Source organism: Triticum aestivum, chromosome 5B, assembly GCF_018294505.1.
Source record: "Triticum aestivum cultivar Chinese Spring chromosome 5B, IWGSC CS RefSeq v2.1, whole genome shotgun sequence".
Lineage (NCBI taxonomy): Eukaryota > Viridiplantae > Streptophyta > Magnoliopsida > Poales > Poaceae > Triticum > Triticum aestivum.
The window spans coordinates 691,589,165-691,617,044 of record NC_057807.1 but is presented as its reverse complement, the minus strand read 5'-3'; the positions used below and the strand labels follow the sequence as shown (position 1 = coordinate 691,617,044).

At 46.8% G+C, this 27,880-nt stretch overlaps 2 protein-coding genes and 1 pseudogene across 3 annotated transcripts; all 3 read right to left on the bottom strand.

The window, feature by feature from the left end:
* Positions 1-245: 245 nt before the first annotated feature.
* On the bottom strand, positions 246-3,078 carry LOC123117719 (ER lumen protein-retaining receptor). Its single transcript, XM_044538417.1, has 6 exons — positions 2,833-3,078; positions 1,815-2,080; positions 1,513-1,628; positions 1,161-1,234; positions 1,006-1,069; positions 246-575 (listed from the first exon to the last, which is right to left on the bottom strand). Exons 1-6 carry the CDS (start codon positions 2,921-2,923, stop codon positions 539-541), a joined length of 648 nt encoding a protein of 215 aa, XP_044394352.1. The 5' UTR covers positions 2,924-3,078; the 3' UTR covers positions 246-538.
* Positions 3,079-4,742: 1,664 nt separating this feature from the next.
* On the bottom strand, positions 4,743-22,141 carry LOC123115300 (probable polyamine transporter At3g13620; annotated as a pseudogene).
* A 157-nt stretch (positions 22,142-22,298) lies between these two features.
* Positions 22,299-24,761, bottom strand: LOC123117718 (probable polyamine transporter At3g13620). Of its 2 annotated transcripts, XM_044538416.1 has the most exons (3): positions 23,790-24,761; positions 22,862-23,037; positions 22,299-22,772 (listed from the first exon to the last, which is right to left on the bottom strand). In XM_044538416.1, the coding sequence occupies exons 1-3, from the start codon at positions 24,679-24,681 to the stop codon at positions 22,542-22,544; spliced, it is 1,299 nt and encodes a 432-aa protein (XP_044394351.1). In that variant the 5' UTR covers positions 24,682-24,761; the 3' UTR covers positions 22,299-22,541. The 2 variants fall into 2 exon arrangements, with proteins under 2 accessions (XP_044394351.1, XP_044394350.1); XM_044538415.1 differs by having other exon boundaries at positions 22,299-23,037.
* Between the last annotated feature and the right edge of the window lie 3,119 nt (positions 24,762-27,880).

The window sequence follows — 27,880 nt, the reverse complement described above, 5'->3', positions numbered from 1 at the left end:
TAAATGGAGTGGGTTGGTAGGTTTTAATCTTTCTCGAAAAGCCCGTGTTGCTGCGACGACAACGTACAAGGATCTTGAACTTCAAACAGTTTCAGTCCTAGAGCAGGACATCCATGAATCTAGTCCACGGTTATGTTTTAGACTTTGATGGTAGTTTGAGGTTGTAACATGGATTGACTTCTCTCATTTAACTTCTTCGCTGGTTAATCACTTTCTTTGAAGGAACACACGTGGACGCTACGACATTGCAAGTTATGAAATACAACCATATAAGCAGCGTACACTCATCAAAGGGAGTACAGCAGCAGCACCGTCATTGAGTTCCAAACATTATCACAAGTACACAACCTCCTTACCTTACCTTACAAGATACAAGGCCACCCTCACTAGCTTTCACCTCCGAAAACGTTGGAAGGAAACAAGAAAAAACAGGGGCCCCAAAACGCACATCTGTATCATGTGATTCATGTCTGTTCTGTCTATCCATTAAGTTAAGAAAGCCATAATACCTAGTCTATCTTGGAAGGAAACAGCGAGCTCAGGCTGGTAGCTCTAGCTTCACGTTGTTCTTCCAGCTGCAAAATTGTCCGGAGTAATACCGTCAGTGGAAAGGGACAATTCATGTTGACTAGCAACTGCGTATGTACAATGCACATTTTACATAAATGATATCTCAGAATATGTAGTGACATATACAACCAAGAGAAGAGTGTTCCAACAGCCGGAGGGCTAGATTATATCACACATAATATGTAGTGTACAGTGGTTCCAACAGCTGGGGAGCACTGTGTGCTGAGTCGGTACTGAAATGTAACAACGAGACAGAATGCGGGGAAAATCGAGACCTAACGAACAATTATTGGTGGGTACTTAGTGTGTTAGTGATTATAAGGACACAAGGTTATCCATTGGATTAATCTGTTTGGAATATGGATTGACTGGACAAATTCCAAGTCATGCTTTTTATATTGGCATAAAAATGATACGGTAAATCAAAGGCAATACCTCATTATGTAATAGTAGAAGAAGTCAGCATACAGCATAGTCTGCACGATACCCGCAATCCAGCCTGCATTGAGAATATCTCAGTTACAAAATGAGTAATGATTACATCTCTGCAGTCATGAGAAACTAGAAGGTATGGTGAATAGAGTTCATACTTATCCAGTGAACAAAATGGGGCTCAGTGAAGTATCGGTAAATCCAGTTGAGGATATAAAGTACGCGGTAGGCACTGTATCACCATCAGGGTAAATGTCTTAGGAAACAATTACGTACGTAGTAGCAATGTACCTATAGAACTATAATGGGGGAAACAAGGTTCCGAGATGATAACTGAATACCAGAATATGACATTAGGAAATTCATATGAGTAACCAAAACTAAAACACCAATTGTAAACAAAAGGGTAGATCGAAAATTAGATTATGTACAGGCCGCTTTATTATCATACAAAGTACAGTCCTAATCTTTATTTGATATGCGTCTTCAAATAAAAAGAGGAGACGTTACCCCAAGAAGAAGACATATTGGCCAGTCAAGTTGTCAATATTCCTTGTGCGCTGTAGCAACACAAGTTGAGGCAGAATTGCTACAGCTTCCAAGTAAATGGAGAATGCCCACATCACCTGTCCAGATTAAAGGTGTAAATTATCACAACGCTGGCAATCTATCTAAAGAGTAAACATTCAGCGATAATATAAGGAAACACCCATCACATCATCATACAATGGTTCCAACAACTAAGGGGCAATTCAGAAAGGTCAAAATTTGGCATCATAACATAGTGAGCTGTAGGAACTAACAAAACTGACCTCTCTGAAGGTGAACCTCTCATTGATGAGGAGAGCCAGAACCAAACATGGCAGCACTATGAAATGATGGCGAAAGGTGTCGTGCTCCTTGTCATAGGTCCTACGCACGATCTTATGCTTCCTCATGTACCAAACTATTGAGAAGGAGCTCGCCAGGAAGACCAGCTTCATGACGGTGTTATACAAAGATACAAAATGCACAAACAGGTCCAGGTAGCGAGCCGCAAAAACTAGTGCGTATAGCTCCTGCGTCTTCAGAGATATGCCTGCAGGGAATTATCAAATGTGAAAAACAAAGGCCCATCAAACTAAATGCTAACAGACTCCATTGCCAGTAGTATTAGCAGGGGCGGCGCTAGGGGTATTCTTGGGTCCTCATGTGAATACCCATGATTTTTACAAAACTTTGGCAAAACAGTTACAATTTTCGAAAAAAAACAATGATTTTGGCAAAATGAATACATATGAATACCCGGTTGCAAATTCCTGGAGCCGCCACTGAGTATTAGCACAATTAATTACTTCCTCCGTCCGGAATTAGTTGACGCTCACACGGGTGCACCTACCACTAGATACACCCGTTTGAGCGTCAACTAATTCAGGACGGAGGAAGTAGAAAACAATAATATAGTAATATACAAAGGAAAAAATCAAGTTTAATTATTATGGAGCAAGTTGGCTTGTAATACAGGATTTGACTCTTTAGCGGTGAGGCGATGCTGTTACAGAACTGGCCTACAGCCTAGTCTAGGAAGCAGAGTAACTGGTCACTTTAGTAACATCGATTTACTCTTAATTTCTTACCAAATAGTTGCATCAAAATTAGCATAGCTTGCACAAGCCACCAACATTTTCAGAGTGCAAACTGTCTAATGGTGAAATTAGATTTTCTGAGCACGCGCCCCCCATTTTCCATACATGGAAACGAGAAACCAACGGATAAAAATGAAACTAAATTCACCCTCACTGACTGATTTGACTCTAATTGCGTGAATTTCTGGTTCCAAGGCGGAGTTACCTGCGCAGGACTTGATTGTGTGGATCTTGAGGAGCAGCACCACCACGCTGACGAGGTGGGTCATGTCCCCGGCGAGCCGAAACAGATTCATCTCCGCCTGCCCTTGAGCGGCCGGGATCCGACCTCCGGAGCTCTCAGATCTCGTCGGCGGCGAGCTGCCTCTCTGGTCGGCGGGAGGGGGGCGAATGGAGGGGGCGGGGTGAGGACTGAGAGGTGGGGCCGGGCGAGGAGAAGGCCGTTTCGGCCGCGTGTATCTTGTGCGTGGACGGTGGGCGTGGGCTACGTGGTCGGGCTGACGTGGTGCCCTGAGATTGATTGGCCAGGTTCAGCCCTATATTGCCTGCAAGTCAGAAATAGATAATTTTTATTTAGTCCGCTCGTCAAAGTCAAGCTTTATAAACTTTGACAAAGTTTATAAATAATAACATTAGCATATACAATAACAAATCAAAATCATTAATTTGTTATTGGATGTACTTTCGCACCATATAAATCTGTTATGCTAAATGTTTATAAAATTTTTTTTCTGTAAACTTGGTCAAACTTTACAAAGTTTGACTTCAGTCTCTACATTTATCCATTATTAAATTCGCACACAAAATCAGTTTGGTGTGAAATGCGTATTCATCTAATAAGTGCAAATTTGGTAAAAGTGCTTAAGTCATCGTCTCTTGTCTTCAAAATTGAATGCTATTATGTCAGTTGTAGTAAGGGCATGAGCTTCATCACCATTTTGTTAGTTGGCAAGATGAGGTTGGTTAATTATCTATTGTCCGGTTCTAACTATTAGATTGTAATGAGAAAAAGAATGGAATCTCACTCGTTCATCGCATAGGCTATGAAATACATTGTTTCGTTGCTCCGCACCCAGAAGAAAAGAAGAGAAATGGATGGCATGCGGCTTTCTAGATGTCATGATTTCACTGACCAAATCAAAACATGTCGGCATGATACCAAGAGAATCACAACCCTCAAAAACCGACTTTTGCACCAACATTTTCCAAGTGCAAACTGTCTAATTCTGAAGTTAGATTTTCTGAGGCCACACCACCAGTATTGATGCATGGAAACAAGAAACCAACGGATAAAACAGAAATCAAATTTATCCTCACTGACTGATTTAACTCTAATTGTATGAATTTATGGTTCCAAGGCCGAGTTACCTGTACAAGACTTGATGGCGTGGATCCTGAGGAGTAGCACCACCACGGCTGACGAGGTGGGTGATGTCCCCCACTAACCGAAACAGGTTCATCTCCGCTTTCCTTTGAGCGGCCGGGATCCGACCTCCTGAGCTCTCAGATCTCGTCGGTGGGATGAGGGCGAATGAAGGGGCTCAAGATGGGACTAAGAGGTGGGGTCGGGCGAGTAGAAGGCCATTTTGTCCGCGTATATCTTCCGCATGGGCTACGTGGTCAGGCTGACATGGTACCCTTTGATTGGTCGGCCTCTCTTGAGGAAGGGGATAAGCCCTATATTGCCTGCAAGTCAGAAATAGATACTCTTTTACATTAATGCATTAAATTCATACGGAAAAAAAAGTTTGGTGCGGTATTTTATTTAATATGAGTGCAAATTTGGTAAAAATGCTTAAGTCCCCGTCTCTTATCTTCAAAATTGACTGCCATTACATTGGTTGTAGTGTAAGGGTGTGAGCTTCGTCACCATTTTGTTGGTTGACAATATGAGCTTGGTCAATTATCTATTATCCGTTTTCTAACTACCCAATTGTAAGGAGAGAAAAATGGAATCTCACTCGTTCATCGCATATATAGGCTATGAGATACCTTGATTCGTTGCTCTGTGCACAAAAGAAAGGAAGAGAAACAGATGGCATGCACATTACTAGATGGCATAATTGCACTGGCCAAATCAAACCTTTCAACGTGACACCAAGAGAATCACAACCCTTAGACACCAACATTTGCACTCTCCTGGTGACGCTCATACATCAAACCCTCGCCATCGACGGTGCCAAACTTGAGGAACCCCCTTGCCTTACAGAACTTCATGAGGTAATAAATCCTGAGGCCTGCCACAGTGAAGATGGCGCTGATGGCATACGCCTTCCAGCCGGCGATGGCCATGATGAAGACAAGGAACCCCGAGGGGACGAGACATAGGACGACAATGCCTGGGAGTCGGAGTGGCACCCGGTAGGGGCGCGGCATCTTGGGCCGCTTGATCCGAAACCAGATGAATGTGGCAAACTCGAGGAGCATGTCGAGGCTGTAGAGGAAGTTGGCAGCGGTCACAATGTTGTTGAAGCTCAAGAAGGACATGCCGAGGGTGATGAGGCTGGTGACCACGATGCTGACCCATGGAGTATTGAAGATTGGGGCGCGTAGGGCAAAGACGCGAGGGAGAAGGCCCAGGTCCGCCATTCCAAGCAGCTGGAATGCCGCACTGCTTAGCGTCGCCGAGTAGAGGCCGATGGAGGAGAGCACCGCGCCCACCTCGATCTAGTACTTGAGCCAGTCGCCAGCGATCATGCCTGCGTTGCAATGAAATTAGTCATGTCACAAATTGTTTTTGACCAAATGGCACTCTTAGCTTGTGTGAACGGAAAACCTTCTTTATAGATAAAAATAAAAGTTAATTTGTCTTGGATCTTCATTACTAACACACTATGAGTATTACCTATTGTTGTGCATCTATACATTTTTCTTCTTAGTGACAATGCTACTATTGAAAGAAAGTCCAACGCCCGAAAAATGGGAAGCTGTAATATAAGCCAGTCTAGTGTCGTTCTAAGGTTTTTTTTTAATTATTTTTTAGAAAAGGGGGGGCTCCCCGGCCTCTGCATCAGAACGATGCATACGGCCACATTTATTTAATAAATAGGTTCGACAATATCTCAAAGTCTGGAGATGTAAATAAAAGCAATCTCACACAGAGCCTCAACGCAAACAGACAAAAGGCCACATAGCCACAACCGGCTAGTAGAATAAAGACAGGAAAACTAATCGCCTATCCTATTACATGACTGCCATCCAAACCGGTTGAAGATATCCCGCGCAACCATCTCCCACCGGGCAGATCCAGTAACCAAACGCTCTCTGGCCGCCATCGGAGTGAGTAAGGACCACAAACAGATCAGCGTCGTGGCACAGAATAAAACCTGCAAAAAATGAATAGTTGTTGTTCTGTTAAAAGCCAAATCATTCCTGCAGTTCCAAATTGCCCATAACAACGCACATACTCCTACACGAATGTGTCCAGCTGTATCGGACTCTATCCCAGCAAGCCACATTCCAAACAACGAACCCACCGAGTCCGGAGGAGTAATGTTAAAGGCTATTTGCACAGTGCACCACAAGACTCTCACCAACGGGCACTCGAAGAAGAGGTGCTTAATGGTCTCGTCCCGATCACAGAAGTTACACCTAGTAGAGCTTGTCCAATTGCGCTTAACCAAGTTGTCCTTTGTTAAAATGACTTGTTTATGTATAAACCACATAAACACTTTAATCTTCAAAGGAACTTTAACTTTCCAAACATGTTTGGAACTAGGAATGACACTAGAGTTAATTACATCGATATACATCGACTTAACCGTAAACACTCCAGACCTAGTAAGTTTCCAACACAATTGATCGGGCTGATGAGCTAACTGAACCTCCATCAGTCTAGTCACCAAATGAAGCCAAGCTTCCCACCTATCACCAATAAGCACCCTCTGAAACTGGATATTAAGGGGTACGGACTGCATAATCATTGCAACCAACGCGTCACGTCATTGAACAATACGATACAAGGACGGGTACTGGAACACCAATGGCGTATCACCAAGCCAAGTATCCTCCCAGAAACGGGTATTGTTACCATTACCGACGATAAACTTTGTCCTATTAAAGAAGGCAGCCTTAACTCTCATAAGCCCCTTCCAAAACGGCGAGTCTGTTTGTCTCACGGTCACCTGTGACAAAGTCTTGGACTGCAGATAGTTGTTACGAAGAATCTGTGCCCACGTTGCGTCTATCTCAACAGATAACTTATACAGCCACTTACTAAGAAGGCATCTATTCTTGACCTCAAGATTCTCAACACCCAGACCCCCTTGGTCCTTTGGTCCACAGATGACATCCCATTTGGCTAGTCGGTACTTTCTCTTAAGATCATCACTCTGCCAAAAAAATCTTGATCGGTAAAAGTCCAGCCTTTTCCGAACCCCGACTGGAACTAGGAAGAACGATAGAAGGAACATCGGCATACTCGTGAGCACCGAATTGATAAGAATCAGCCGGCCTCCATAAGACATGAGTTTGCCCTTCCAGCAACTGAGTTTTTTCTCAAACCGGTCCTCGATGCACTTCCACTCTCCGTTTGTTAGCTTACGATGGTGAATTGGTATACCTAGGTACGTAAAACGTAAAGCCCCTAATTCACATCCAAACAATTGCCTATAAGCCTCTTGTTCCTCCTTGGCTCTACCAAAGTAGAACAACTCACTTTTGTGAAAGTTAATCTTTAATCCGGACAATTGTTCAAATAAGCATAACACCAGCTTCATATTTCTCACTTTTACCAAGTCATGCTCCATAAAGATGATTGTATCATCAGTGTACTGCAGAATGGAGACACCCCCATCAACCAGATGAGGCACCAAGCCACCCACCTGACCGGCCTCCTTTGCCCTTCCTATAAGAATTGCCAACATGTCCGCCACATGTTGAACAAAATAGGAGACATCGGATCACCTTGCCTCAGGCCTTTGTGTGTCTGGAAATAATGACCTATATCGTCATTCACTTTAATTCCAACACTACCTTTTTGCAGGAAGGATTCTACCTGGCGTCGCCAAGCTTCATCAAATCCCTTCATACGTAAGGCCTGTTGAAGGAATGGCCATTTGACTTTGTCATACTCTTTCTCGAAATCCACTTTGAAAATAACCCCATCCAGTTTTTTCGTGTGGATCTCATGGAGCGTTTCATGAAGAACCACAACCCCTTCAAGAATGTTCCTGTCCGGCATGAAAGCAGTTTGGGTAGGTTGTACCACAGCATGCGCAATCTATGTGAGCCTATTAGTCCCAACCTTGGTAAAGATTTTGAAACTAACATTCAGAAGACAGATGGGCCTGAATTGCTCAATTCTCACAGCCTCTGTTTTCTTAGGGAGAAGGGTTATCGTACCAAAATTCAGCTGAAAAAGCTGAAGCTGCCCAGAGAAGAGATTATTAAACAGAGGCAACAGATTCCCCTTAATAATATGCCAGCACTTTTTATAGAACTCCGCTGGAAAACCATCAGGGCCCGGCGCATTGTTATTTTTCATTTGTGATATGGCCTCGAACACCTCTTTCTCAGAAAAAGGAGCCGCGAGAATATCATTCTCCACCGCTGTGAGTTGAGGAACATCCTCAACCCCGGACTCATCCAAGGACACGTAGTTATCCTTAGGAGGACCAAACAGCTGCTTGTAATACTCAGTAATATACTGCTTAAGGTTTTCATGCCCTACAATTGTTTCTTCATCTTGCTCAAGCTGAAAGATGAAGGAAATATGCCCTAGAGGCACTAATAAAGTTATTATTTATTTCCTCATATCATGATAAATGTTTATTATTCATGCTAGAATTGTATTAATCGGAAACATGATACATGTGTGAATACATAGACAAACATATAGTCACTAGTATGCCTCTACTTGACTAGCTCATTAATCAAAGATGGTTATGTTTCCTAACCATAGACATGTGTTGTCATTTGATTAATGGGATCACATCATTAGAAGAATGATGTGATTGACATGACCCATTCCGTTAGCCTAGCACTTGATCGTTTAGTATGTTGCTATTGCTTTCTTCATGACTTATACAAAGTTCCTGCAACTATGAGATTGTGCAACTCACGTTTACCGGAAGAACACTTTGTGTGCTACCAAATGTCACAACGTAACTGGGTGATTATAAAGGTGCTCTACAGGTGTTTCCGAAGGTACATGTTGAGTTGGCATAATTCGAGATTAGGTTTTGTCACTCTGATTGTCGGAGAGGTATCTCTGGGCCCTCTCGGTAATACTCATCACTTAAGCCTTGCAAGCATTATAACTAATGAGTTAGTAATAAGATGATGTGTTACAGAACGAGTAAAAAGACTTGCCAGTAACGAGATTGAACTAGGTATTGGATACCGACGATCAAATCTCGGGCAAGTAACATACTAGATATGATCAACATAGTGATGTTCACCATTGAAAACTACTCCATCTCACATGATGATCGGTTATGGTTTAGTTGATTTGGATCACGTGATCACTTAGATGACTAGAGAGATGTCTGTCTAAGTGGGAGTTCTTAAGTAATATGATTAATTGAACTTAAATTTATCATGAACTTAGTACCTGATAGTATTTCGCTTGTCTATGTTTGTTTGTAGATAGATGGCTCGTGTTGTTGTTCCGTTGAATTTTAATGCGTTCCTTGAGAAAGCAAAGTTGAAAGATGATGGTAGCAATTACACGGACTGGGTCCGTAACCTGAGGATTATCCTCATTGCTGCACAGAAAAGTTACGTCATGGAAGCACCGCTGGGTGCCAGGCCTGCTGCTGATGCAACTGGCGACGTTAAGAACGTCTGGCAGAGCAAAGCTGATGACTACTCTATAGTTCAGTGTGCCATGCTTTACAGCTTAGAACCGGGTCTTCAACGACGTTTTGAACGTCATGGAGCATATGAGATGTTCCAGGAGTTGAAGTTAATATTTCAAGCAAATGCCCGGATTGAGAGATATGAAGTCTACAATAAGTTCTACAGCTGCAAGATGGAGGAGAATAGTTCTGTTAGTGAGCATATACTCAAAATGTCTGGGTATAATAATCACTTGATTCAACTGGGAGTTAATCTTCCGGATGATAGCGTCATTGACAGAATTCTCCAATCACTGCCACCAAGCTACAAGAGCTTTGTGATGAACTATAATATGCAAGGATGAACAAGACTATTCCCGAGCTCTTCGCAATGCTAAAAGCTGCGGAGGTAGAAATCAAGAAGGAGCATCAAGTGTTGATGGTCAACAAGACCACTAGTTTCAAGAAAAAGGGCAAAGGGAAGAAGAAGGGGAACTTCAAGAAAAAGAGCAAGCAAGTTGCTGCTCAAGAGAAGAAACCCAAGTCTGGACCTAAGCCTGAAACTGAGTGCTTCTACTGCAAGCAGACTGGTCACTGGAAGCGAAACTGCCCCAAGTATTTGGCGGATAAGAAGGATGGCAAAGTGAACAAAGGTATATGTGATATACATGTTATTGATGTGTACCTAACTAGAGCTCGTAGTAACACCTGGGTATTTGATACTGGTTCTGTTGCTAATATTTGCAACTCGAAACAGGGACTACAGAATAAGCGAGCACTGGCCAAGGACGAGGTGACGATGCGCGTGGGAAACGGTTCCAAAGTCGATGTGATCGCAGTCGGCACGCTACTTCTACATCTACCTTCGGGATTAGTTTTAGACCTGAATAATTGTTATTTGGTGCCAGCGTTGAGCATGAACATTATATCTGGATCTTGTTTGATGCGAGACGGTTATTCATTTAAATCAGAGAATAATGGTTGTTCTATTTATATGAGTAATATCTTTTATGGGCATGCACCCTTGAAGAGTGGTCTATTTCTATTAAATCTCGATAGTAGTGATACACATATTCATAGTGTTGAAACCAAAAGATGCAGAGTTAATAATGATAGTACAACTTATTTGTGGCACTGCCGTTTGGGTCATATCGGTGTAAAACGCATGAAGAAACTCTATACTGATGGACTTTTGGAATCACTTGATTATGAATCACTTGGTACTTGCGAACCGTGCCTTATGGGTAAGATGACTAAAACGCCGTTCTCCGGAACTATGGAGCTAGCAACTGATTTGTTGGAAATCATACATACTGATGTTTGTGGCCCAGCGGGTATTGTTATTTTCTCACCTTCACAGATGATTTGAGCAGATATGGGTATATCTACTTGATGAAACACAAGTCTGAAACATTTGAAAAGTTTAAAGAATTTCAGAGTGAAGTGGAAAATCATCGTAACAAGAAAATAAAGTTTCTACGATCTGATCGTGGAGGAGAATATTTGAGTTATGAGTTTGGCCTACACTTGAAACAATGTGGAATAGTTTCGCAACTCACGCCACCTGGAACACCACAACGAAATGGTGTGTCCGAACGTCGTAATCGTACTTTACTGGATATGGTGCGATCTATGATGTCTCTTACTGATTTACCGTTATCATTTTGGGGTTATGCTTTAGAGACGGCCGCATTCACGTTAAATAGGGCACCATCAAAATCCGTTGAGATGACGCCTTATGAACTGTGGTTTGGCAAGAAACCAAAGTTGTCGTTTCTTAAAGTTTGGGGCTGCGATGCTTATGTGAAGAAACTTCAACCAGATAAGCTCGAACCTAAATCGGAGAAATGTGTCTTCATAGGATACCCAAAAGAAGACTATTGGGTACACCTTCTATCACAGATCCGAAGGCAAGACATTCGTTGCTAAGAATGGATCCTTTCTAGAGAAGGAGTTTCTTTCGAAAGAAGTGAGTGGGAGGAAAGTAGAACTTGATGAGATAACTGTATCTACTCCATTATTGGAAAGTAGTTCATCACGAGAACCGGTTCCTGTGACAACTACACCAATTAGTGAGGAAGCTAATGATAATGATCATGAAACTTCAGATCAAGTTTCTATTGAACTTCGTAGGTCTACCAGAGTAGATCCGCGCCAGAGTGGTACAGTAATCCTATTCTGGAAGTCATGTTACTTGACCATGATGAACCTACGAACTATGAGGAAGCGATGATGAGCCCGGATTCCGCAAAATGGCTAGAAGCCATGAAATCTGAGATAGGATCCATGTATGAAAACAAAGTATGGACTTTGGTTGACTTGCCCGATGATCGGCAAGCCATTGAGAATAAATGGATCTTTAAGAAGAAGACTGACGCTGATGGTAATATAACTGTCTATAAAGCTCGACTTGTTGCAAAAGGTTTTCGACAAGTTCAAGGGGTTGACTACGATGAGACTTTCTCACCCGTAGCGATGCTTAAGTCCGTCCGAATCATGTTAGCTATTGCTGCATTTCATAATTATGAAATTTGGCAAATGGATGTCAAGACTGCATTCTTGAATGGATTTCTAGCAGAAGAGTTGTATATGATGCAGCCGGAAGGTTTTATTGATCCAAAAGGTGTTAACAAAGTGTGCAAGCTCCAGCGTTCCATTTATGGACTGGTGCAAGCATCTCGGAGTTGGAATAAACGCTTTGATAGTGTGATCAAAGCATATGGTTTTATACAGACTTTTGGAGAAGCCTGTATTTACAAGAAAGTGAGTGTGAGCTCTGTAGCATTTCTAATTTTATATGTAGATGACATATTATTAATTGGAAATGATATAGAATTTCTGGATAGCATAAAAGGATACTTGAATAAAAGTTTTTCAATGAAAGACCTCGGTGAAGCTGCTTACATATTGGGCTTCAAGATCTATAGAGATAGATCAAGACGCTTAATAGGACTTTCACAAAGCACATACCTTGACAAAATTTTGAAAAAGTTCAAAATGGATCAGGCAAAGAAAGGATTCTTGCCTGTGCTACAAGGTGTCAAGTTGAGTCAAACTCAATGCCCGACCACAGCAGAAGATAGAGAGAAAATGAAAAATGTTCCTTATGCTTCAGCCATAGGCTCTATCATGTATGCAATGCTGTGTACCAGACCTGACGTATGCTTAGCAATAAGCTTGGCAGGAAGGTACCAAAGTAATCCAGGAGTGGATCACTGGACAGCGGTCAAGAACATCCTGAAATACCTGAAAAGGACTAAGGAAATGTTTCTCGTATATGGAGGTGACAAAGAGCTAGTCATAAACGGTTACGTCGATGCAAGCTTTGACACTAATCCGGACGATTCTAAATCGCAAACCGGATACGTGTTTTTATTAAACGGTGGAGCTGTAAGTTGGTGCAGTTCTAAACAAAGCGTCGTAGCAGGATCTACATGTGAAGCGGAGTACATAGCTGCTTCGGAAGCAGCAAATGAAGGAGTTCATTTCCGATCTAGGTGTCATACCTAGTGCATCGGGACCAATGAAGATCTTCTGTGACAATACTGGTGCAATTGCCTTGGCAAAGGAATCCAGATTTCACAAGAGGACCAAGCACATCAAGAGACGCTTCAATTCCATTCGGGACCAAGTCCAAGTGGGAGACATAGAGATTTGCAAAATACATACGGATCTGAATGTTGCAGACCCGTTGACTAAGCCTCTCTCACGAGCAAAACATGATCAACACCAAGACTCCATGGGTGTTAGAATCATTACTATGTAATCTAGATTATTGACTCTAGTGCAAGTGGGAGACTGAAGGAAATATGCCCTAGAGGCAATAATAAAGTTATTATTTATTTCCTCATATCATGATAAATGTTTATTATTCATGCTAGAATTGTATTAACCGGAAACATGATACATGTGTGAATACATAGACAAACATATAGTCACTAGTATGCCTCTACTTGACTAGCTCATTAATCAAAGATGGTTATGTTTCCTAACCATAGACATGTGTTGTCATTTGATTAATGGGATCACATCATTAGAAGAATGATGTGATTGACATGATCCATTCCGTTAGCCTAGCACTTGATCGTTTAGTATGTTGCTATTGCTTTCTTCATGACTTATACAAAGTTCCTGCAACTATGAGATTGTGCAACTCACGTTTACCGGAAGAACACTTTGTGTGCTACCAAACGTCACAACGTAACTGGGTGATTATAAAGGTGCTCTACAGGTGTTTCCGAAGGTACATGTTGAGTTGGCATAATTCGAGATTAGGTTTTGTCACTCCGATTGTCGGAGAGGTATCTCTGGGCCCTCTCGGTAATACTCATCACTTAAGCCTTGCAAGCATTATAACTAATGAGTTAGTAATAAGATGATGTGTTACAGAACGAGTAAAGAGACTTGTCAGTAACGAGATTGAACTAGGTATTGGATACCGACGATCAAATCTCGGGCAAGTAACATACCGATGACAAAGGGAACAACGTATGTTGTTATGCGGTTTGACCGATAAAGATCTTCGTAGAATATGTAGGAACCAATATGGGCATCCAGGTTCCGCTATTGGTTATTGACCGAGAATGGTTCTAGGTCATGTCTACATAGTTCTCGAACCCGTAGGGTCCGCACGCTTAACGTTACGATGACAGTTTTATTATGAGTTTATAAGTTTTGATGTACCGAAGTTTGTTCGGAGTCCCGGATGTGATCACAGACATGACGAGGAGTCTCGAAATGGTCGAGACATAAAGATTGATATATTAGAAGCCTATATTTAGACATCGGAAAGGTTCCAGGTGAAATCGGGATTTTACCGGAACACCGGGGGGTTACCGGAACCCTCCCGGGGGTTAATGGGCCTTAGTGGGCCATGAGGGAGAAGAGGAGGACCGGCCAGGGCAGGCCGCGCGCCCCCTCCCCCCCCCTAGTCCGAATAGGACAAGGAAGGGGGGGCGGCGCCCCCCTTTCCTCTTTCCCCTCCCCCCTTTCCTTCTCCACCAAGGCAAGAGGGGGGAGTCCTACTCCCGGTGGGAGTAGGACTCCTCCAGGCGCACCCCAAAGGGGCCGGCCGCACCTCCCCCTCCCTCCTTTATATACGGGGGCAAGGGGGCACCCCAGAACACACAAGTTGATCTACGGATCGTTCCTTAGCCGTGTGCGGTGCCCCCCTCCACCATATTCCACCTCGGTCATATCGTCGCGAAGCTTAGGCGAAGCCCTGCGCCGGTAGAACATCATCATCGTCACCACGCCGTCATGCTGACGGAACTCATCCCCAAAGCTTTGCTGGATCGGAGCCCGGGGATCGTCATCGAGCTGAACGTGTGCTGAACTCGGAGGTGCCGTACGTTCGGTGCTTGGATCGGTCGGATCGTGAAGACGTACGACTACATCAACCGCGTTGTGCTAACGCTTCCGCTTACGGTCTACGAGGGTACGTGGACAACACTCTCCCCTCTCGTTGCTATGTCATCACCATGATCTTGCGTGTGCGTAGGAAATTTTTTGAAATTACTACGTTCCCCAACAAAAGATCCTCTTCTTTCTATGTTTACCATTAGCGATCATGTGAAAGAATTGAGTGTTCGCATCCCCCTGGACAACCCGTCGGACATTGGCCCGCAACGCCCACTTCAATTCCTCTTCTCGAAGAAGTTCTTTCAGACTCATCTCCGCATCAAGCTTGGCATGAAGCTCCGCGGCCGGCAGTACCGTGGTTTCAGCTTTCACATCTAGGGCCTGAATAAGGGAAAGGAGTCGTTCCTTTTCGACCTTATAAATCCTGCTAAGATGCTTAGCCCAACCATGCAGGAAGCTTCTCAAATGCCTAATTTTATTCTGCCAGCGCTGAAGCGCAGTCTTCCCTCCTGAATCCTTAGCCCACTCTCTGGCTACGAGATCAAAGAAACCTTCTCGTTCGAACCAAGCCAACTCGAACGAGAAGGAGTTTTTATTACCCAGGTGGGTGGCCTCACTGGAGTTGACAAACAACGGCGTGTGATCAGAAATCCCACGGGACAAAGCCTGGACTGTTACTAGAGGAAACTTCTGTTCCCACTCGACGCTCGCCAACACTCGATCCAACTTCTCATACGTCGGATTTGGCATCGCGTTAGCCCGGGTGAATTTCCTACCCGAGAGCTCAATTTCTCTCAGGTTAAGACTTTCAATGATAGTATTAAACATGAAAGACCATCTGCCATCAAAGTTATCATTGTTCTTATCCTCACGCCGTCTAATGATATTGAAATCACCCCCCACCAGGATAGGAAGCTGCTCTGAGCCGCAAATCGTCACTAGATCAGCCAAGAACTCGGGCTTGAGTTCGGGTTGCGCAGCCCCATACACTGCAACCAGAGCCCAATTAAATCCATCATCCTTCGATCGTACCCGAAACTTGACCGCAAAGTCACCCATAACCACACTTCAAACCTCGAGCGCTTCGCATCGAACGCCGAGCAAGATCCCACCCGATCTCCCTCTCGGTGGTAGGCAATGCCAATCAAAGTCAATCCCTCCTGACAAAGTATTAAGAAACTAAGGCGCAAAATTATCTCTACCGGTCTCCGATAGAGCGATAAAATCTAATCGATGCTCGATAGCCGCCTCAGCAAGAAATCTTCTTTTAGCCAAGTACTTTAGACCTCTGCTATTCCAAAAGGTTCCCTTCATAGTTCATCATGGAATTTTTTGGCCGTACGAATCCTAGCACTCCTACGCACCGCGAACACCGGGTACACCTTCCGTTTCCACTTGCGCTTAGGGTTAACATGGCTCTGCAACTGGTCCTCGCAACCCGTCGCAGAAGGTCCAGGCAAAACCGTCTGAGAAGTATCATCCTCCTCCTCCGCCTCAGGAATAGGATGGATAAGGTCTGCACAGAAAGGATCTAGCACCCTGACCCCTAGAGCCTCAACCTCAGAATCACTCATGGGCCTAACAGCCGCAATATTAGGAATCATCTCTAAGGCCCTCTCAGCCTCTAGATCAAGAAGGTCATTAACAGAATTAGAGATTTCAGTGACATTACTACCAAGTGAGACTCCTAATTGATTTGCATTTTCAACAATCTCATCATTAGAAAAATGCATAATGGAATTAGAAGTATTAATCGACATACCAGTAGTGGCCTCGACGTCACGGAGCTTGGCCGCCCTCATGGCGCACCGCTGCTGAATGTCATCCACATTTGGCAGAGTCTGGAGGCGATCACTCACCCGTCGCCCCTCAGACATCTGATCCTGAATCCCTCCAAACGCAATCACCTCCTCACGAGAGAACCTGGATGAGGTGGGACCTCCTGCCTCACTCCTTCGGCAAGGCTGGACACAAGCCCCGACCACCGGCGTCGGGCTCACCCCACAAGGCGGAGCTGGAGGCGAGCGGGTGGAAGGGAGTGCATGTGCCACCTGCCCGAACTCCCCACCCCGCACCGGAGAGGCCATCGCCCTAGGCGCCTCAGGGGAGGAGGGCGCCGAGGTCACCTGCCCCGAGCCCCCTCCCGATGGCACGGACGCCACTGGCAGCAAAGACATCGCGACGGGAGAAGAGGTGTCCGAGGCCACCTGCCCAGACCCCCTCCCAGCGCAGAGACGGACTCGGGCGCCACGTGTCCCAACAGTCCAACATCGGCAGGAGAGGAGCAACCCGAGGCCGTCTGCCCCAGGCCCTCAGCCAACAAACCAGCCACGTCCTGGGGAGGGACACCGTGGTGAGCACGAGAGGGAGTGGCCACCTGCCGACTCCCCTCCTCCACTCCCCAGACTGTAACCCCCGGAGTAGCACTCAGAGAATACTCAAAAACCAAAGCAGGCAACGCCAGCTCAAGAGCCTCCTAGGACTCCACCCGATCGCTCCACAGTCTCGGGGGTGCAGAAGCGGGTTCGAAGGACCCAAATCTCAAAGCCGTCATAGGCACCGAGGAAGGTGTACCGGCTCCCTCCTCAGACGGCGCGGACTCGGACCCCGGTCCCTTGGACTATTGTCGTCCAGAGTCATCGACCGACGGTTCCTTTGCTCCCGCGCTACCATCACCCTCGTGCATATCCACGTCAGATCCGGGAGCCTCCACAGCCAAAAGGCTCTCATCCTCAAACTCAATAACCAGACTATAAATCCTGCCTCGATAAGCCTATTTAATAGTTTCCGACAAAAAGTCTGTATTAAGAATACTAACCAGAACCCGAGAAATCCCGTGAGCCCTGGTAAACGCCATATCCACCCGCTCGGGCTTCCCCAACAAAATACCCAAACTGGCCACAACCCGAGCATCCTGTAATGCCCTGGAGGGAGCCCCGGAGAAACGCAACCACGCCTGAGTAAGCGGCTTGCCCTGAGGCTCAACCTGCTTCCACTCATGAAACTCAAGGACGCAATTAGTTCCAGGCACCTTACACATCCCAAAACTAAGCAACCTCAGCAGATCCTCCATCGAAGGAAACTCAACTCTGGAATCTTGTCAGCGAGGTTGACGAGGTCCCAGTGGAAGTCCCCGGGAGCCAACTCCTGAAGCCTCTGCACAATCTGTGCCTCAGAAACCTCCCCTTTAGAGACCTTGACAATCCCCGAAGTCATGCTCGGGGCTTCATCAGCAACCTCTCTCTCATTGAGACTCAAAAAACGTAAGCTCAGCACAGTAAACTACGTACATCATAAGTGACGGTGCATGATCTCACAGAATCGGGCAGTCCCCAGAGTTGTGTGCCGGCTTACCGCAGGTATCACATAAAGGAGCCACACACTCCGCAATGAAGTGACCCTTGTCTCCACATCTATAACAAAGCATCTTTTCCATTCTTGCGCGCCCACTTGGACGCCTTATCAGACTCAGCCCTGTCCGACAACTCCACAGACACATCTGTCATAACCTCGTTCTCAGGAACCTGAGCAGCAGCAAGAGCCGTCACCACCTCCATAGCGTGACCGGACAAAAGTGGCTCCTCGGCCGCCCTGCTATCTGTCGTCTGCTCGACAACAACAGGTGGTGGCGGTTGACGTGGACGGTAGCGGCCTCCTCGACCGCCCCGGCCACCACAATGGCCACGGAAACCTCCCCGTTGCCGATTACCCGGACCGGAAGCTCCCTCAACGAAGCCACCAGAAGGACCCAAAAATGGCCTCTCGGCCGAACCATCACTTTGCCACGCATAACCCCGACCGCCACCCGTGGACGAAGAGCTATGGTGTTGGACAGCCCCATAGGCATCGTAACCGTCATCCCCCCATTGACCTCGGGGTGCAGTCACATCACCGATGGTCTGCGACGGCATGGTCGATCGAGTAACGACGTGGGGAGGAGGGGCCGGCGCCCTTGGTGGTGCAATTCCCCGGCCTGCAGCTGCCACCACCGTACTGCCCGAAACGACCGGCCGAGGGTCGGAGGCCTGTCCTCCTCGCACAGCCGGAGCCGGCGGCCGCCCCACAGCTGCCCCGGCAGGCAAGGTAGCCGCAGCCGGACCCCCAGACTCGCGCCCCGCCGCAGCCCTAGGAAGCTGCACACCAGCCCGGCCGACGGCCGAAGTCGGCGCCGGCAGCACGCCCCTGCCACTCCCTTGGCCCGGCGGCAGCGCGCCCCGACCAACGCCCTGGCCCGGCGGCGGCGCGCCCCGGCCATTGCCCTGGCCCGACTGCGGCGCCCCGGAGGCCCGGCCAGCCCCACTGGGTGGGAGCGGCCTCTTCCCAGGAGCAGGAGCACCAGCCGACCCCGCCATCACGCAAAGGGGAGGGATGCAGCGCGCTCGGCCAGGTCCGGCGGAGCGAAGGTGCGGCAGACGATGTCGCGCAACCCTAGGACGCGGCGGTGGAGAAGACGATGACGAACGTATCGTGCATGCGTCTCGACTCTCGGTATTGATTGGAGCCATGTCTGGCTGGGCCTCATACCCACCAGTCTTAGACCCAAAAGAACCTGCCGGCGCAACAGCGCTCGGCTCAGCTCGGCCCAGGAGCCGTTTCAAACGCTCCTGGCGAGCGGCACGGATCTGGGTCGCCGTGGCCGCCGGCGACAAAGCCGCGGCCACCTCCGGCGCCGATCGTGCACAATTCTGGCGAGCATTCTTACGTCTCTTGACCAACGTCCAAGAATCCGGTCGAATCATATCAAAAAGCGTTAAATTCGGAGGACATACCTTAGGCAAAGGACCCTTCCAAGGTCGGACCGCCGTCGCCACCGTTCGCCGGTGAACAACTCGGCGCACCATCTCGGTCGTCTCCCCCGCGTGTAGTCCGATTCTCGCCGGATCATCAACGGGAAGGATCTCATCCACGGTAGTAGCCACCTCGTCCTCGTTGTATCCAACACTGAAAAAATCATAGATGAAGTCCGAAGGAGTCGCCGACGGAGGGGACTGAGGCGCCGCCGCATCTGCCTCCTCGTCGCCCTCTCCATCGTCGTCATCGGTGAGGGCCCAGAACCCCCCCCCCACGCATCTGCCTCCTCGTCGCCCTCTCCATCGTCGTCATCGGTGAGGGCCCAGAACCGCCCCCCCCCACACACACCTTTCGGCGGTCACCGAAAGATAGTGGCGGCGGCCCCGCAGGGAACCCGGCGGCCGAGCCGCACGTCGCCCTCCGCGTCGCCCCCCTCATTCGCCAGATCAGATGAGACCAAAAAAAAATAGGATAACTACTTCTAAGGTAAGTAACCCAAATGAAAATTTTCATACTTATGTTGCCTAGTTCTACCGGCCGTGAGCCCGTGACGCAAAAATTGGATTTTTGCAGGTTAAAGTTTCAATGTTCATGATTTTTACAATTTGAATATCATTTTCAATACTTGGATTTAAATTTATTGTTCGTCTTGAATATTATTTCAAAGGAAAAAGTCTAAAACAAACCTTCAACTTATAGACGAAAGCTAAATCAAACCCTGAACTTCGAATCCCTGAAATTAGCACACCAAATTTTCTGATCCCGGTCTATTTTAAACCTTAAGCGCGCTTTCAAACAAGGATTGTTTATTAAACCCGGGATAGTTGGTTGCGCTGGACGCTACTGGGCCGGCCCACCAGGCATGTGACACGCAGCTGAATAAAAATAAGCTGAAAAAAACAGAGACAGCTAGGATTCGTACCTGTGACCTGCCGTTGCTTAATTAGTCTTGCTAACCACTCTAACAGATCGCTCCTGTTGTTAAGCTAAAAGCGCGGAATTGTTAATAACCACATAACGCAACATCCGAACATTCTATGGATATTTTGGAATTATGAACATTTTTGAAAAACACAACTAAAATTTGAAAACGTGAACCATCTTTTTTATATCTCCAAAGATTTCTTATGTGAAACACTTATTGAAAAAGCCAAACAATTTTTTAAACCTGAACAAAATTTAAAAGTGCAAACACTTTCTAACTTTTCAAAAAGTGGGAACATATTTGCAAAAAAAAAATCAATTGCAAATTTTTGGCCAATATGTTCCCGTTTTTTAAAAAGTTAGAAAGTGTTCGCACTTTTAAATTTTGTTCAGGCTTCAAAAATTGTAATTTTTTAAAAAAAATGTTCATCTTTTTCAAAGAGTGTTCGTAATTCAAAAAATGTTTGCCAAAAAATTGTCGTAATTACAAGAATTGTTCAATTTTTTGCAAAAAATGTTTCGACTTTTATTTTACCTTTTGCTTTTAAGAATATGTGTATGTGAAAATTGTTGACAATTTTCAGGGTCATGTTTCAAAACAAATAAAAAAAATTTCAAATCTGCTCCAAGAGCCACTGGTTAGACTGGCTAGCGGCCTGAGATCAAAACCATCAGGTCTCACGTTCGATTCCACGTGAGCCTATTTTTTTCGGGTATTTTTTTAGATGCGCGCTATAATAATAAAGAAAAACGTGATTCGCTTCCACGTGAGATCAAAACCATCAGGTCTCACGTTCGATTCCACGTGAGCCTATTTTTTCAGGTATTTTTAGATGCGCGCTATAATAATAAAGAAAAACGTGCTTCGTTTCTGGTGGGCCGGCCCAGTCGCGTCACATGGACAATCCCCTTGAAACACGACAAGGTTTAAAATAGACCGAGATTAAATAGTTGGGTGTGCTGATTTCCGGGATTCAAAGTTTAGGGTTGATTTAGCTTTCGTCTACAAGTTCAAGATTTATTTTAGACTTTTTTCTATTTCAAAATTTTGGGGACCCAGGACTGGGAGTATACGTGTGCACACTACGCAACAATATTCTACGATTCTTTATGCCAAAAGGGTCTCTTCCACACGTGGCTACGAATCATTTGCAATCTAAAAACACTAAACAAGTGCCACAAGAATACTAATCAATAGCCGTTCGTAGTGCATCGACAAGAATCCAAAAATCTAACGACAACTTGCAAGCATCAAGGTTGTAAAGCAGCAACGCGTTTGAGTACGTAGTAAATTAATTACCCGCGGTGTCGGCGAAGAAGCCGTTCCCCCACTGCTCCGGCGGCGCGTCGACGGCGCCGGTGGCCGCCACTAGCGGCAGCAGGTACCCGAGGGACGTCATGCCCACGGACGCCATCAGCGCCGTCGGGAACGTCTTGCCGGGGTTCTCCACCTTGTCGGCCATCGTGCACACGCTGTCCCAGTAGTTGAGGTTCCAGAACCGGGTGTTGAAGAAGAGCTTCCAGTCCTTTTCGCCGGCGGTGGCCCCCCAACCAGTGCGGCCGGATCTTAGGCAACGCGATGCTGGACATGAGCACGAACGGCGACAGCGAGAAAGCACACAGCGCCACGGCGGACCACCCCACGACGCTGAGGCCTGTGTATTAAGGGGGTGAGCTTGGTCACCATTGTTGGTTGACAAAATGAGCTTGGTCGATTATTTATCGTCTGTTTTTTTTTTGACAGTACGCCAAAGTCGTACCATATTATCTATCGTCCGGTTCTAACTACCCGATTGTAAGGAGAGCAAAATGAAATCTCAGTCGCTCATCACATAGGCCATGAAAAACCTTGTTTCGTTACTCTCCACACAAAAGAAAGGAAGAGACACAGATGGCATGCACATTACAAGATGCCATAATTGCACTGGCCAAATCAAACCTATCAACGTGACATCAAGAGAATCACAACCCTCAGACACCAACATTTGCACTCTCCTGGTGACGCTCATACATCAAATCCTCACCATCGACGGTGCCAAACTTGAGGAACCCCCTTGCCTTACAGAACTTCATGAGGTAATAGACCCCGAGGCCTGCCGCAGTGAAGATGGCGCTGATGGCATATGCCTTCCAGCCGGCGATGGCCATGACAAAGACAAGAAACCCCGAGGGGACGAGACATAGAACGACAATACCTGGGAGTCGCAGTGGCACCCGGTAGGGGCGCGACATCTCGGGCCGCTTGATCCGCAGCCAGATGAATGTGGCAAACTCGAGGAGCATGCCAAGGCTGTAGAGGAAATTGACAGCGGTCACAATGTTGTTGAAGCTGAAGAAGGACATGCCGAGGGTGATTAGGCTGGTGACCACGATGCTGACCCATGGAGTACTGAAGATTGGGGCGCGTAGGGCGAAGACGCGAGGGAGAAGGCCCAGGTCCGCCATTCCAAGCAGCTGGAAGGCCGCACTGCTTAGCGTCGCCGAGTAGAGGCCAATAGAGGAGAGCACAGCGCCCACCTCGATCCAGTACTTGAGCCAGTCGCCGGCGATCATGCCTGCATTGCAATGAAATTAGTCATGTCACAAATTGTTTGTGGCCAAATGGCACTCCTGGCTTGTGTGAACCGAAAACCTTCTTTATAGATGAAAAATAAAAGTTAATTTGTCTTGGATCTTCATTACTAACACACTATGAGTATTACCCTATTGTTGTGCATCTATACATTTTTCTTGTGCTAGTATTGAAAGAAAGTCCAACGCCAAATGGGAAGCTGGAATATAAGCCAGTCTAGTGTCATTCTAAGGTAAGTAACCCAAATGAAAATTTTCATATTCACTATACCCTGCTAAATCCTGAATCTTCGAGATTTTCTGCCCTATATTGCCGAAGATTTACTACTATTTTTGCACAAAAAAGAAAGTACTTCTGTTGCCTAGTTCTACCGGCCGTGAGCTCGTGAGGCAAAATTCGGATTTTGGCAGGTTAAAGTTTCAATGTTCATGATTTTTACAATTTGAATATCATTTTCAATACTTGGATTTAAATTTAATGTTCATCTTTAAAGTCATTTCAAAATTTTGGGGACCCGGGACCGGGAGTATATGTGTGCACACCACGCAACAATATCCTACGATTCTTTGTGCCAAATGGGTCTCCTCCACACGTGGTTAGGAATCATTTTGCAATCTAAAAACACTAAACAAGTGACAGTAGAATACTAATCCATAGCATCGACAGACAAGTTGCATGCAACAAGGGTGTAAAGTAACGCTTTTGCGTTGATTTAACGAGTAGTAAATTAATTACCTGCGGCGTCGGCGAAGAAGCCGTTCCCCCACTGCTCCGGCGGCGCGTCGACGGCGCCGGTGGCCGCCATGAGCGGCAGCAGGTACCCGAGGGACGTCATGCCCACGGACGCCATCAGCGCCGTCGGGAACGTCTTGCCGGGGTTCTCCACCTCGCCGGCCATGGTGCTCACGCTGTCCCAGTAGTTGAGGTTCCAGAAGAGGGTGTTGAAGAAGAGCTTCCAGTCCTTGTCGCCGGCGGTGGCCCCCCACCTGTGCGGCCGGATCTTGGGCAGCGCGACGCCGGTCATGAGCACGAACGGCGACAGCGAGGCGACCCCCAGCGCCACGGCGGACCACCCGACGACGCTGAGCCCCGTGTAGTTGAGCAGGGAGAGCGCGACGTTGAAGGTGACGATGGCGGCCACCCGGGCGCCGCCGCCGGCCACGGCGGGCACGACGCGGGCCAGGTAGTCGGCGCAGAGCGCCGGGAAGGCGGCGCCGTTGATGGCCCCCGACACGTACTTCCAGGTGCCCATGAGGGAGCCGGACACGGGACCGAACGCGCGGTCGGCCCACACCACGAAGCCGCCGTTCCCCGGCATCGCCGTGGAGAGCTCCGCCGTGACCAGGGCCTCCGGGATGGCCCAGATGAAGGGGAAGATGAGGAAGCCGAGCAGCGCGTAGAGCGGCCCCGCCGACTGCACCGCCGGCTCGGCGCCGTACGGCCCGCCGGCGACCTCGAAGAAGATGAGGAAGATGAGCGGGACCAGGGACAGCTTGTTCTTGGCGCCCTTGCCATGCCCATGCCCATGGCCGGCTCCTGGTGCTGCTGCTGCTCCACCGCTGTCGTCGGCCTTGTGGCCGTGGAGATTCTCTTTGTCGCCGCCGAGATTCTTGATCTCTGGAGTCATTCCCGGAGCAGATCAGGAGTAGGAGTGGGGATAGGATAGGATACGTGCTCCGTGGAGTCGGGAGAAGAGTGAGGTTGGACTTGGACTGGCCGCGCGCAGCCATTGCCGGCCGATCGAGTTTATATATATGTATGCACTGTTTACCGGGAATCACATGAGAGCGATTGATTCTCATTTAGCAAGGCTGCGGGGTTGGTGCACCAATCCAGTCTCTGACTCTGAGTCGCTGGTATGTTCGTGTAAGACTATTCTATTTTTTTCACGTTTTCCGCTAGCAACAAAGCGCTGTGAGCAGAGCATACGACTCCTGGCGATTGAACATGGACATTTTTGGAGAAGAACATGCAAGAGAATTGCGTGTCTTTTGTATTAAGATAAGTACTCCCTCCGTTCTTAAATATTTGTCTTTTTAGGTATCTCAAATGGACATAACATATGGATGTATGTAGACATATTTTAGAGTGTAGATTCTCTTATTTTGCTCCGTATGTAGTCACTTGTTGAAATCTCCGGAAAGACAAATATTTGAGAACGGAGGAAGTAGAAGATAGAGTTTTGTTGCAAGCAATGGCCCATCACAGATGATCGCCAGCTAACTAAGAGAATCTCTACCCGATCTCTTATAATCGGTTAGAGGAGTAAAATTTCACCTTTAAAAGTGTTATAGAAGGAAAAATAATAATTCATGGCCGCCGTGACCCTTAAATATACGCGGTCGCGCATTGCTGGAGTAAAATCCCCCACTCCCACTGCTCCACTCCGCCGCCGCTCAAGCCCTGTCGGCGCGCTCTCACCGCATCCACTCCGGAGCCGCCCCACTGCCCAAAATGGCCAGATGCCGCCCCCAACCCCCCTTCCCGCCGACCAGAAGCATGGATCCACGCCGACATGCATAGTCTCGAGCCCTTGGTCGTGGAGACGCTTCCTCCTCCCGCGGTGAAGCGTCTCGACCTCCCATTATCACCGGCGTTGCAAGGTTTTGAGCTTTGAAATTAAAATTCCTACATTCGTGAACAAAAAGACAACTATCAAGAGAAGTCTTGTCACGCCCAATATGCGATACTATCCTAAAGAGACTCGAAGGTCCCACCAAGGATAGAACCGCATATTGAAACACTTATGCAAGGTGGATATCATTACATCAACATTACATAATAGATGGGGATACATACAAAAGGCATACAAAGCCACACGAATACAACATCATCTATACATAAGGGCAACATCTGGCTACGGATGAAACACAAACACAAACTCAAACGACATCCACCTTGCTAGCCCAGGCTGCCGACCTGGAACCTATCCCCTGATCGAAGAAGAAGCAGAAGAAGAACTCCAAAACAAGCAAACATCGCTCTCGCGTCATGATCATCGCAAAACATGTACCTACAACTGCTGTTGTAGTAATCTGTGAGCCACGAGGACTCAGCAATCCCATTACCATGGGTATCAAGACTAGCAAAGCTTAATGGGAAAGGAGGGGTAAAGTGGTGAGGTTGCAGCAGCGACTAAGCATGATATGATGGCTAACATACGCAAATAAGAGCGAGAAGAGAAGCAACAGAACGGTCGTGAAGCTAGCAATGATCAAGAAGTGATCCTGAACACCTACTTACGTCAAACATAACCCAAAAACCGTGTTCACTTCCCGGACTCCGCCGAGAAGAGACCATCACGGCTACACACGCGGTTGATGCATTTTAATTCGTATCTGGTGTCAAGTTATCTACAACCGGACATTAACAAATTCCCATCTGCCAGATAATCGCGGGCACGGCTTTCGAAAGTTTATACCCTGCAGGGGTGTCCCAACTTAGCCCATCACAAGCTCTCATGGTCAACGAAGGATATTTCTTCTCCCAGGAAGACCCGATCAGTCTCGGAATCCCGGTTTACAAGACATTTCGACAATGGTAAAACAAGACCAGCAAAGCCGCCCGATGTGCCGACAAATCCCGATAGGAGCTGCACATATCTCGTTCTTAGGGCAACATCGGATGAGACTAGCTACGAGTAAAACCAGACTTTGAGTTTCCTCGAGGTGGCCCCGCAGGCAGCTCAGTTCGGACCAACACTCGAAGGAGCACTGGCTCGGGGGGGGGGGGGCTAAAATAAAGATGACCCTCGGGCTTCGGAAACCCAAGGGAAAAACGGGTAGGTGAGGCAAATGGTAAAACCAAGGTTGGGCCTTGCTGGAGGAGTTTTATTCAAAGCAAACTATCAAGGGGGTCCCATAAATCACCCAACCGTGTAAGGAACGCAAAATCCGGGAACATAACACCGGTATGACGGAAACTAGGGCGGCAAGAGTGGAATAAAACACCAGGCATAAGGCTGAGTCTTCCACCCTTTACCAAGTATATAGATGCATTAATTAAATAAGAGATATTGTGATCTCCCAACCATAATCCTGTCCACCATGGAGCAGTCTTCAACTTCACCTGCAACTAGCAACGCTATAAGAGGGGCTGAGCAAAGCGGTAACATAGCCAAGCAACGATTTGCTAGGAAGGGTGAAAAGGTTAGAGGCTGACATGGCAAATTGGGGAGGCTTGAAGAACAAGTGATAGGTAGCGCAGCATAGCGATAGAACGTAGCAACTAGCATAGCAATGATAGTAGTGAGATCCAAGATAGCGGTCATCTTGCCTGAAATCCCGCTAGGAAGAAGAACGAGTCCATGAAGAAGACGAAGCCACACAAAGACGAACCAAGCATAGACGAACGAATCCTCACGATCGCAACAAAACGGGAACTATCGAGAAGAAGCACACAACATGGTAAACACACCACACATATACATGACATGATGCTCAACCAAGTATGATGCATGAAAAAAATAAATGAACCTACTCATGGCAAGAGATGATGCACACAAGAGCAACACATCAAAGCAAGTTTAAATGAGGCCGGAAACAACATATAACAATTCCGGTAAGTCCTCATATGCAAATTTCAAAATTGGTCCAGATCTGAATAAACCTTACGTTCAAGTTGTTAAACAGCAAGTTAAAATGCACCATGATGATCTACACGAAATTCTAGACAAGTTACATATAAAGTTCATTTAGTTCAGAGCTATGGCCTAGAAGATATGAGCAAAACAAGATAAACATGACATTGATGCAAAATGCATACAAACATCTAGCAAACACATTCAAAACAAGGATGCAACACGATAATATGAAACTACATGCAAT

What these genes read in the sequence shown, in the direction of transcription:
- LOC123117719 (XM_044538417.1), bottom strand. Translation starts at nt 2,923, where the DNA reads ATGAATCTGTTTCGGCTCGCCGGGGACATGACCCACCTCGTCAGCGTG. An exon ending in AGAGGTTCACCTTCAGAGAG is followed by an intron (nt 1,629 to 1,814) that starts GTCAGTTTTGTT and finishes TAATCTGGACAG; the next exon opens with GTGATGTGGGCATTCTCCAT. An exon ending in CCATTTTGTTCACTGGATAA is followed by an intron (nt 1,070 to 1,160) that starts GTATGAACTCTA and finishes TTCTCAATGCAG; the next exon opens with GCTGGATTGCGGGTATCGTG.
- LOC123117718 (XM_044538415.1), bottom strand. Translation starts at nt 24,681, where the DNA reads ATGACTCCAGAGATCAAGAATCTCGGCGGCGACAAAGAGAATCTCCAC. An exon ending in CTTCTTCGCCGACGCCGCAG is followed by an intron (nt 23,038 to 23,789) that starts GTAATTAATTTA and finishes ATTGCAATGCAG; the next exon opens with GCATGATCGCCGGCGACTGG.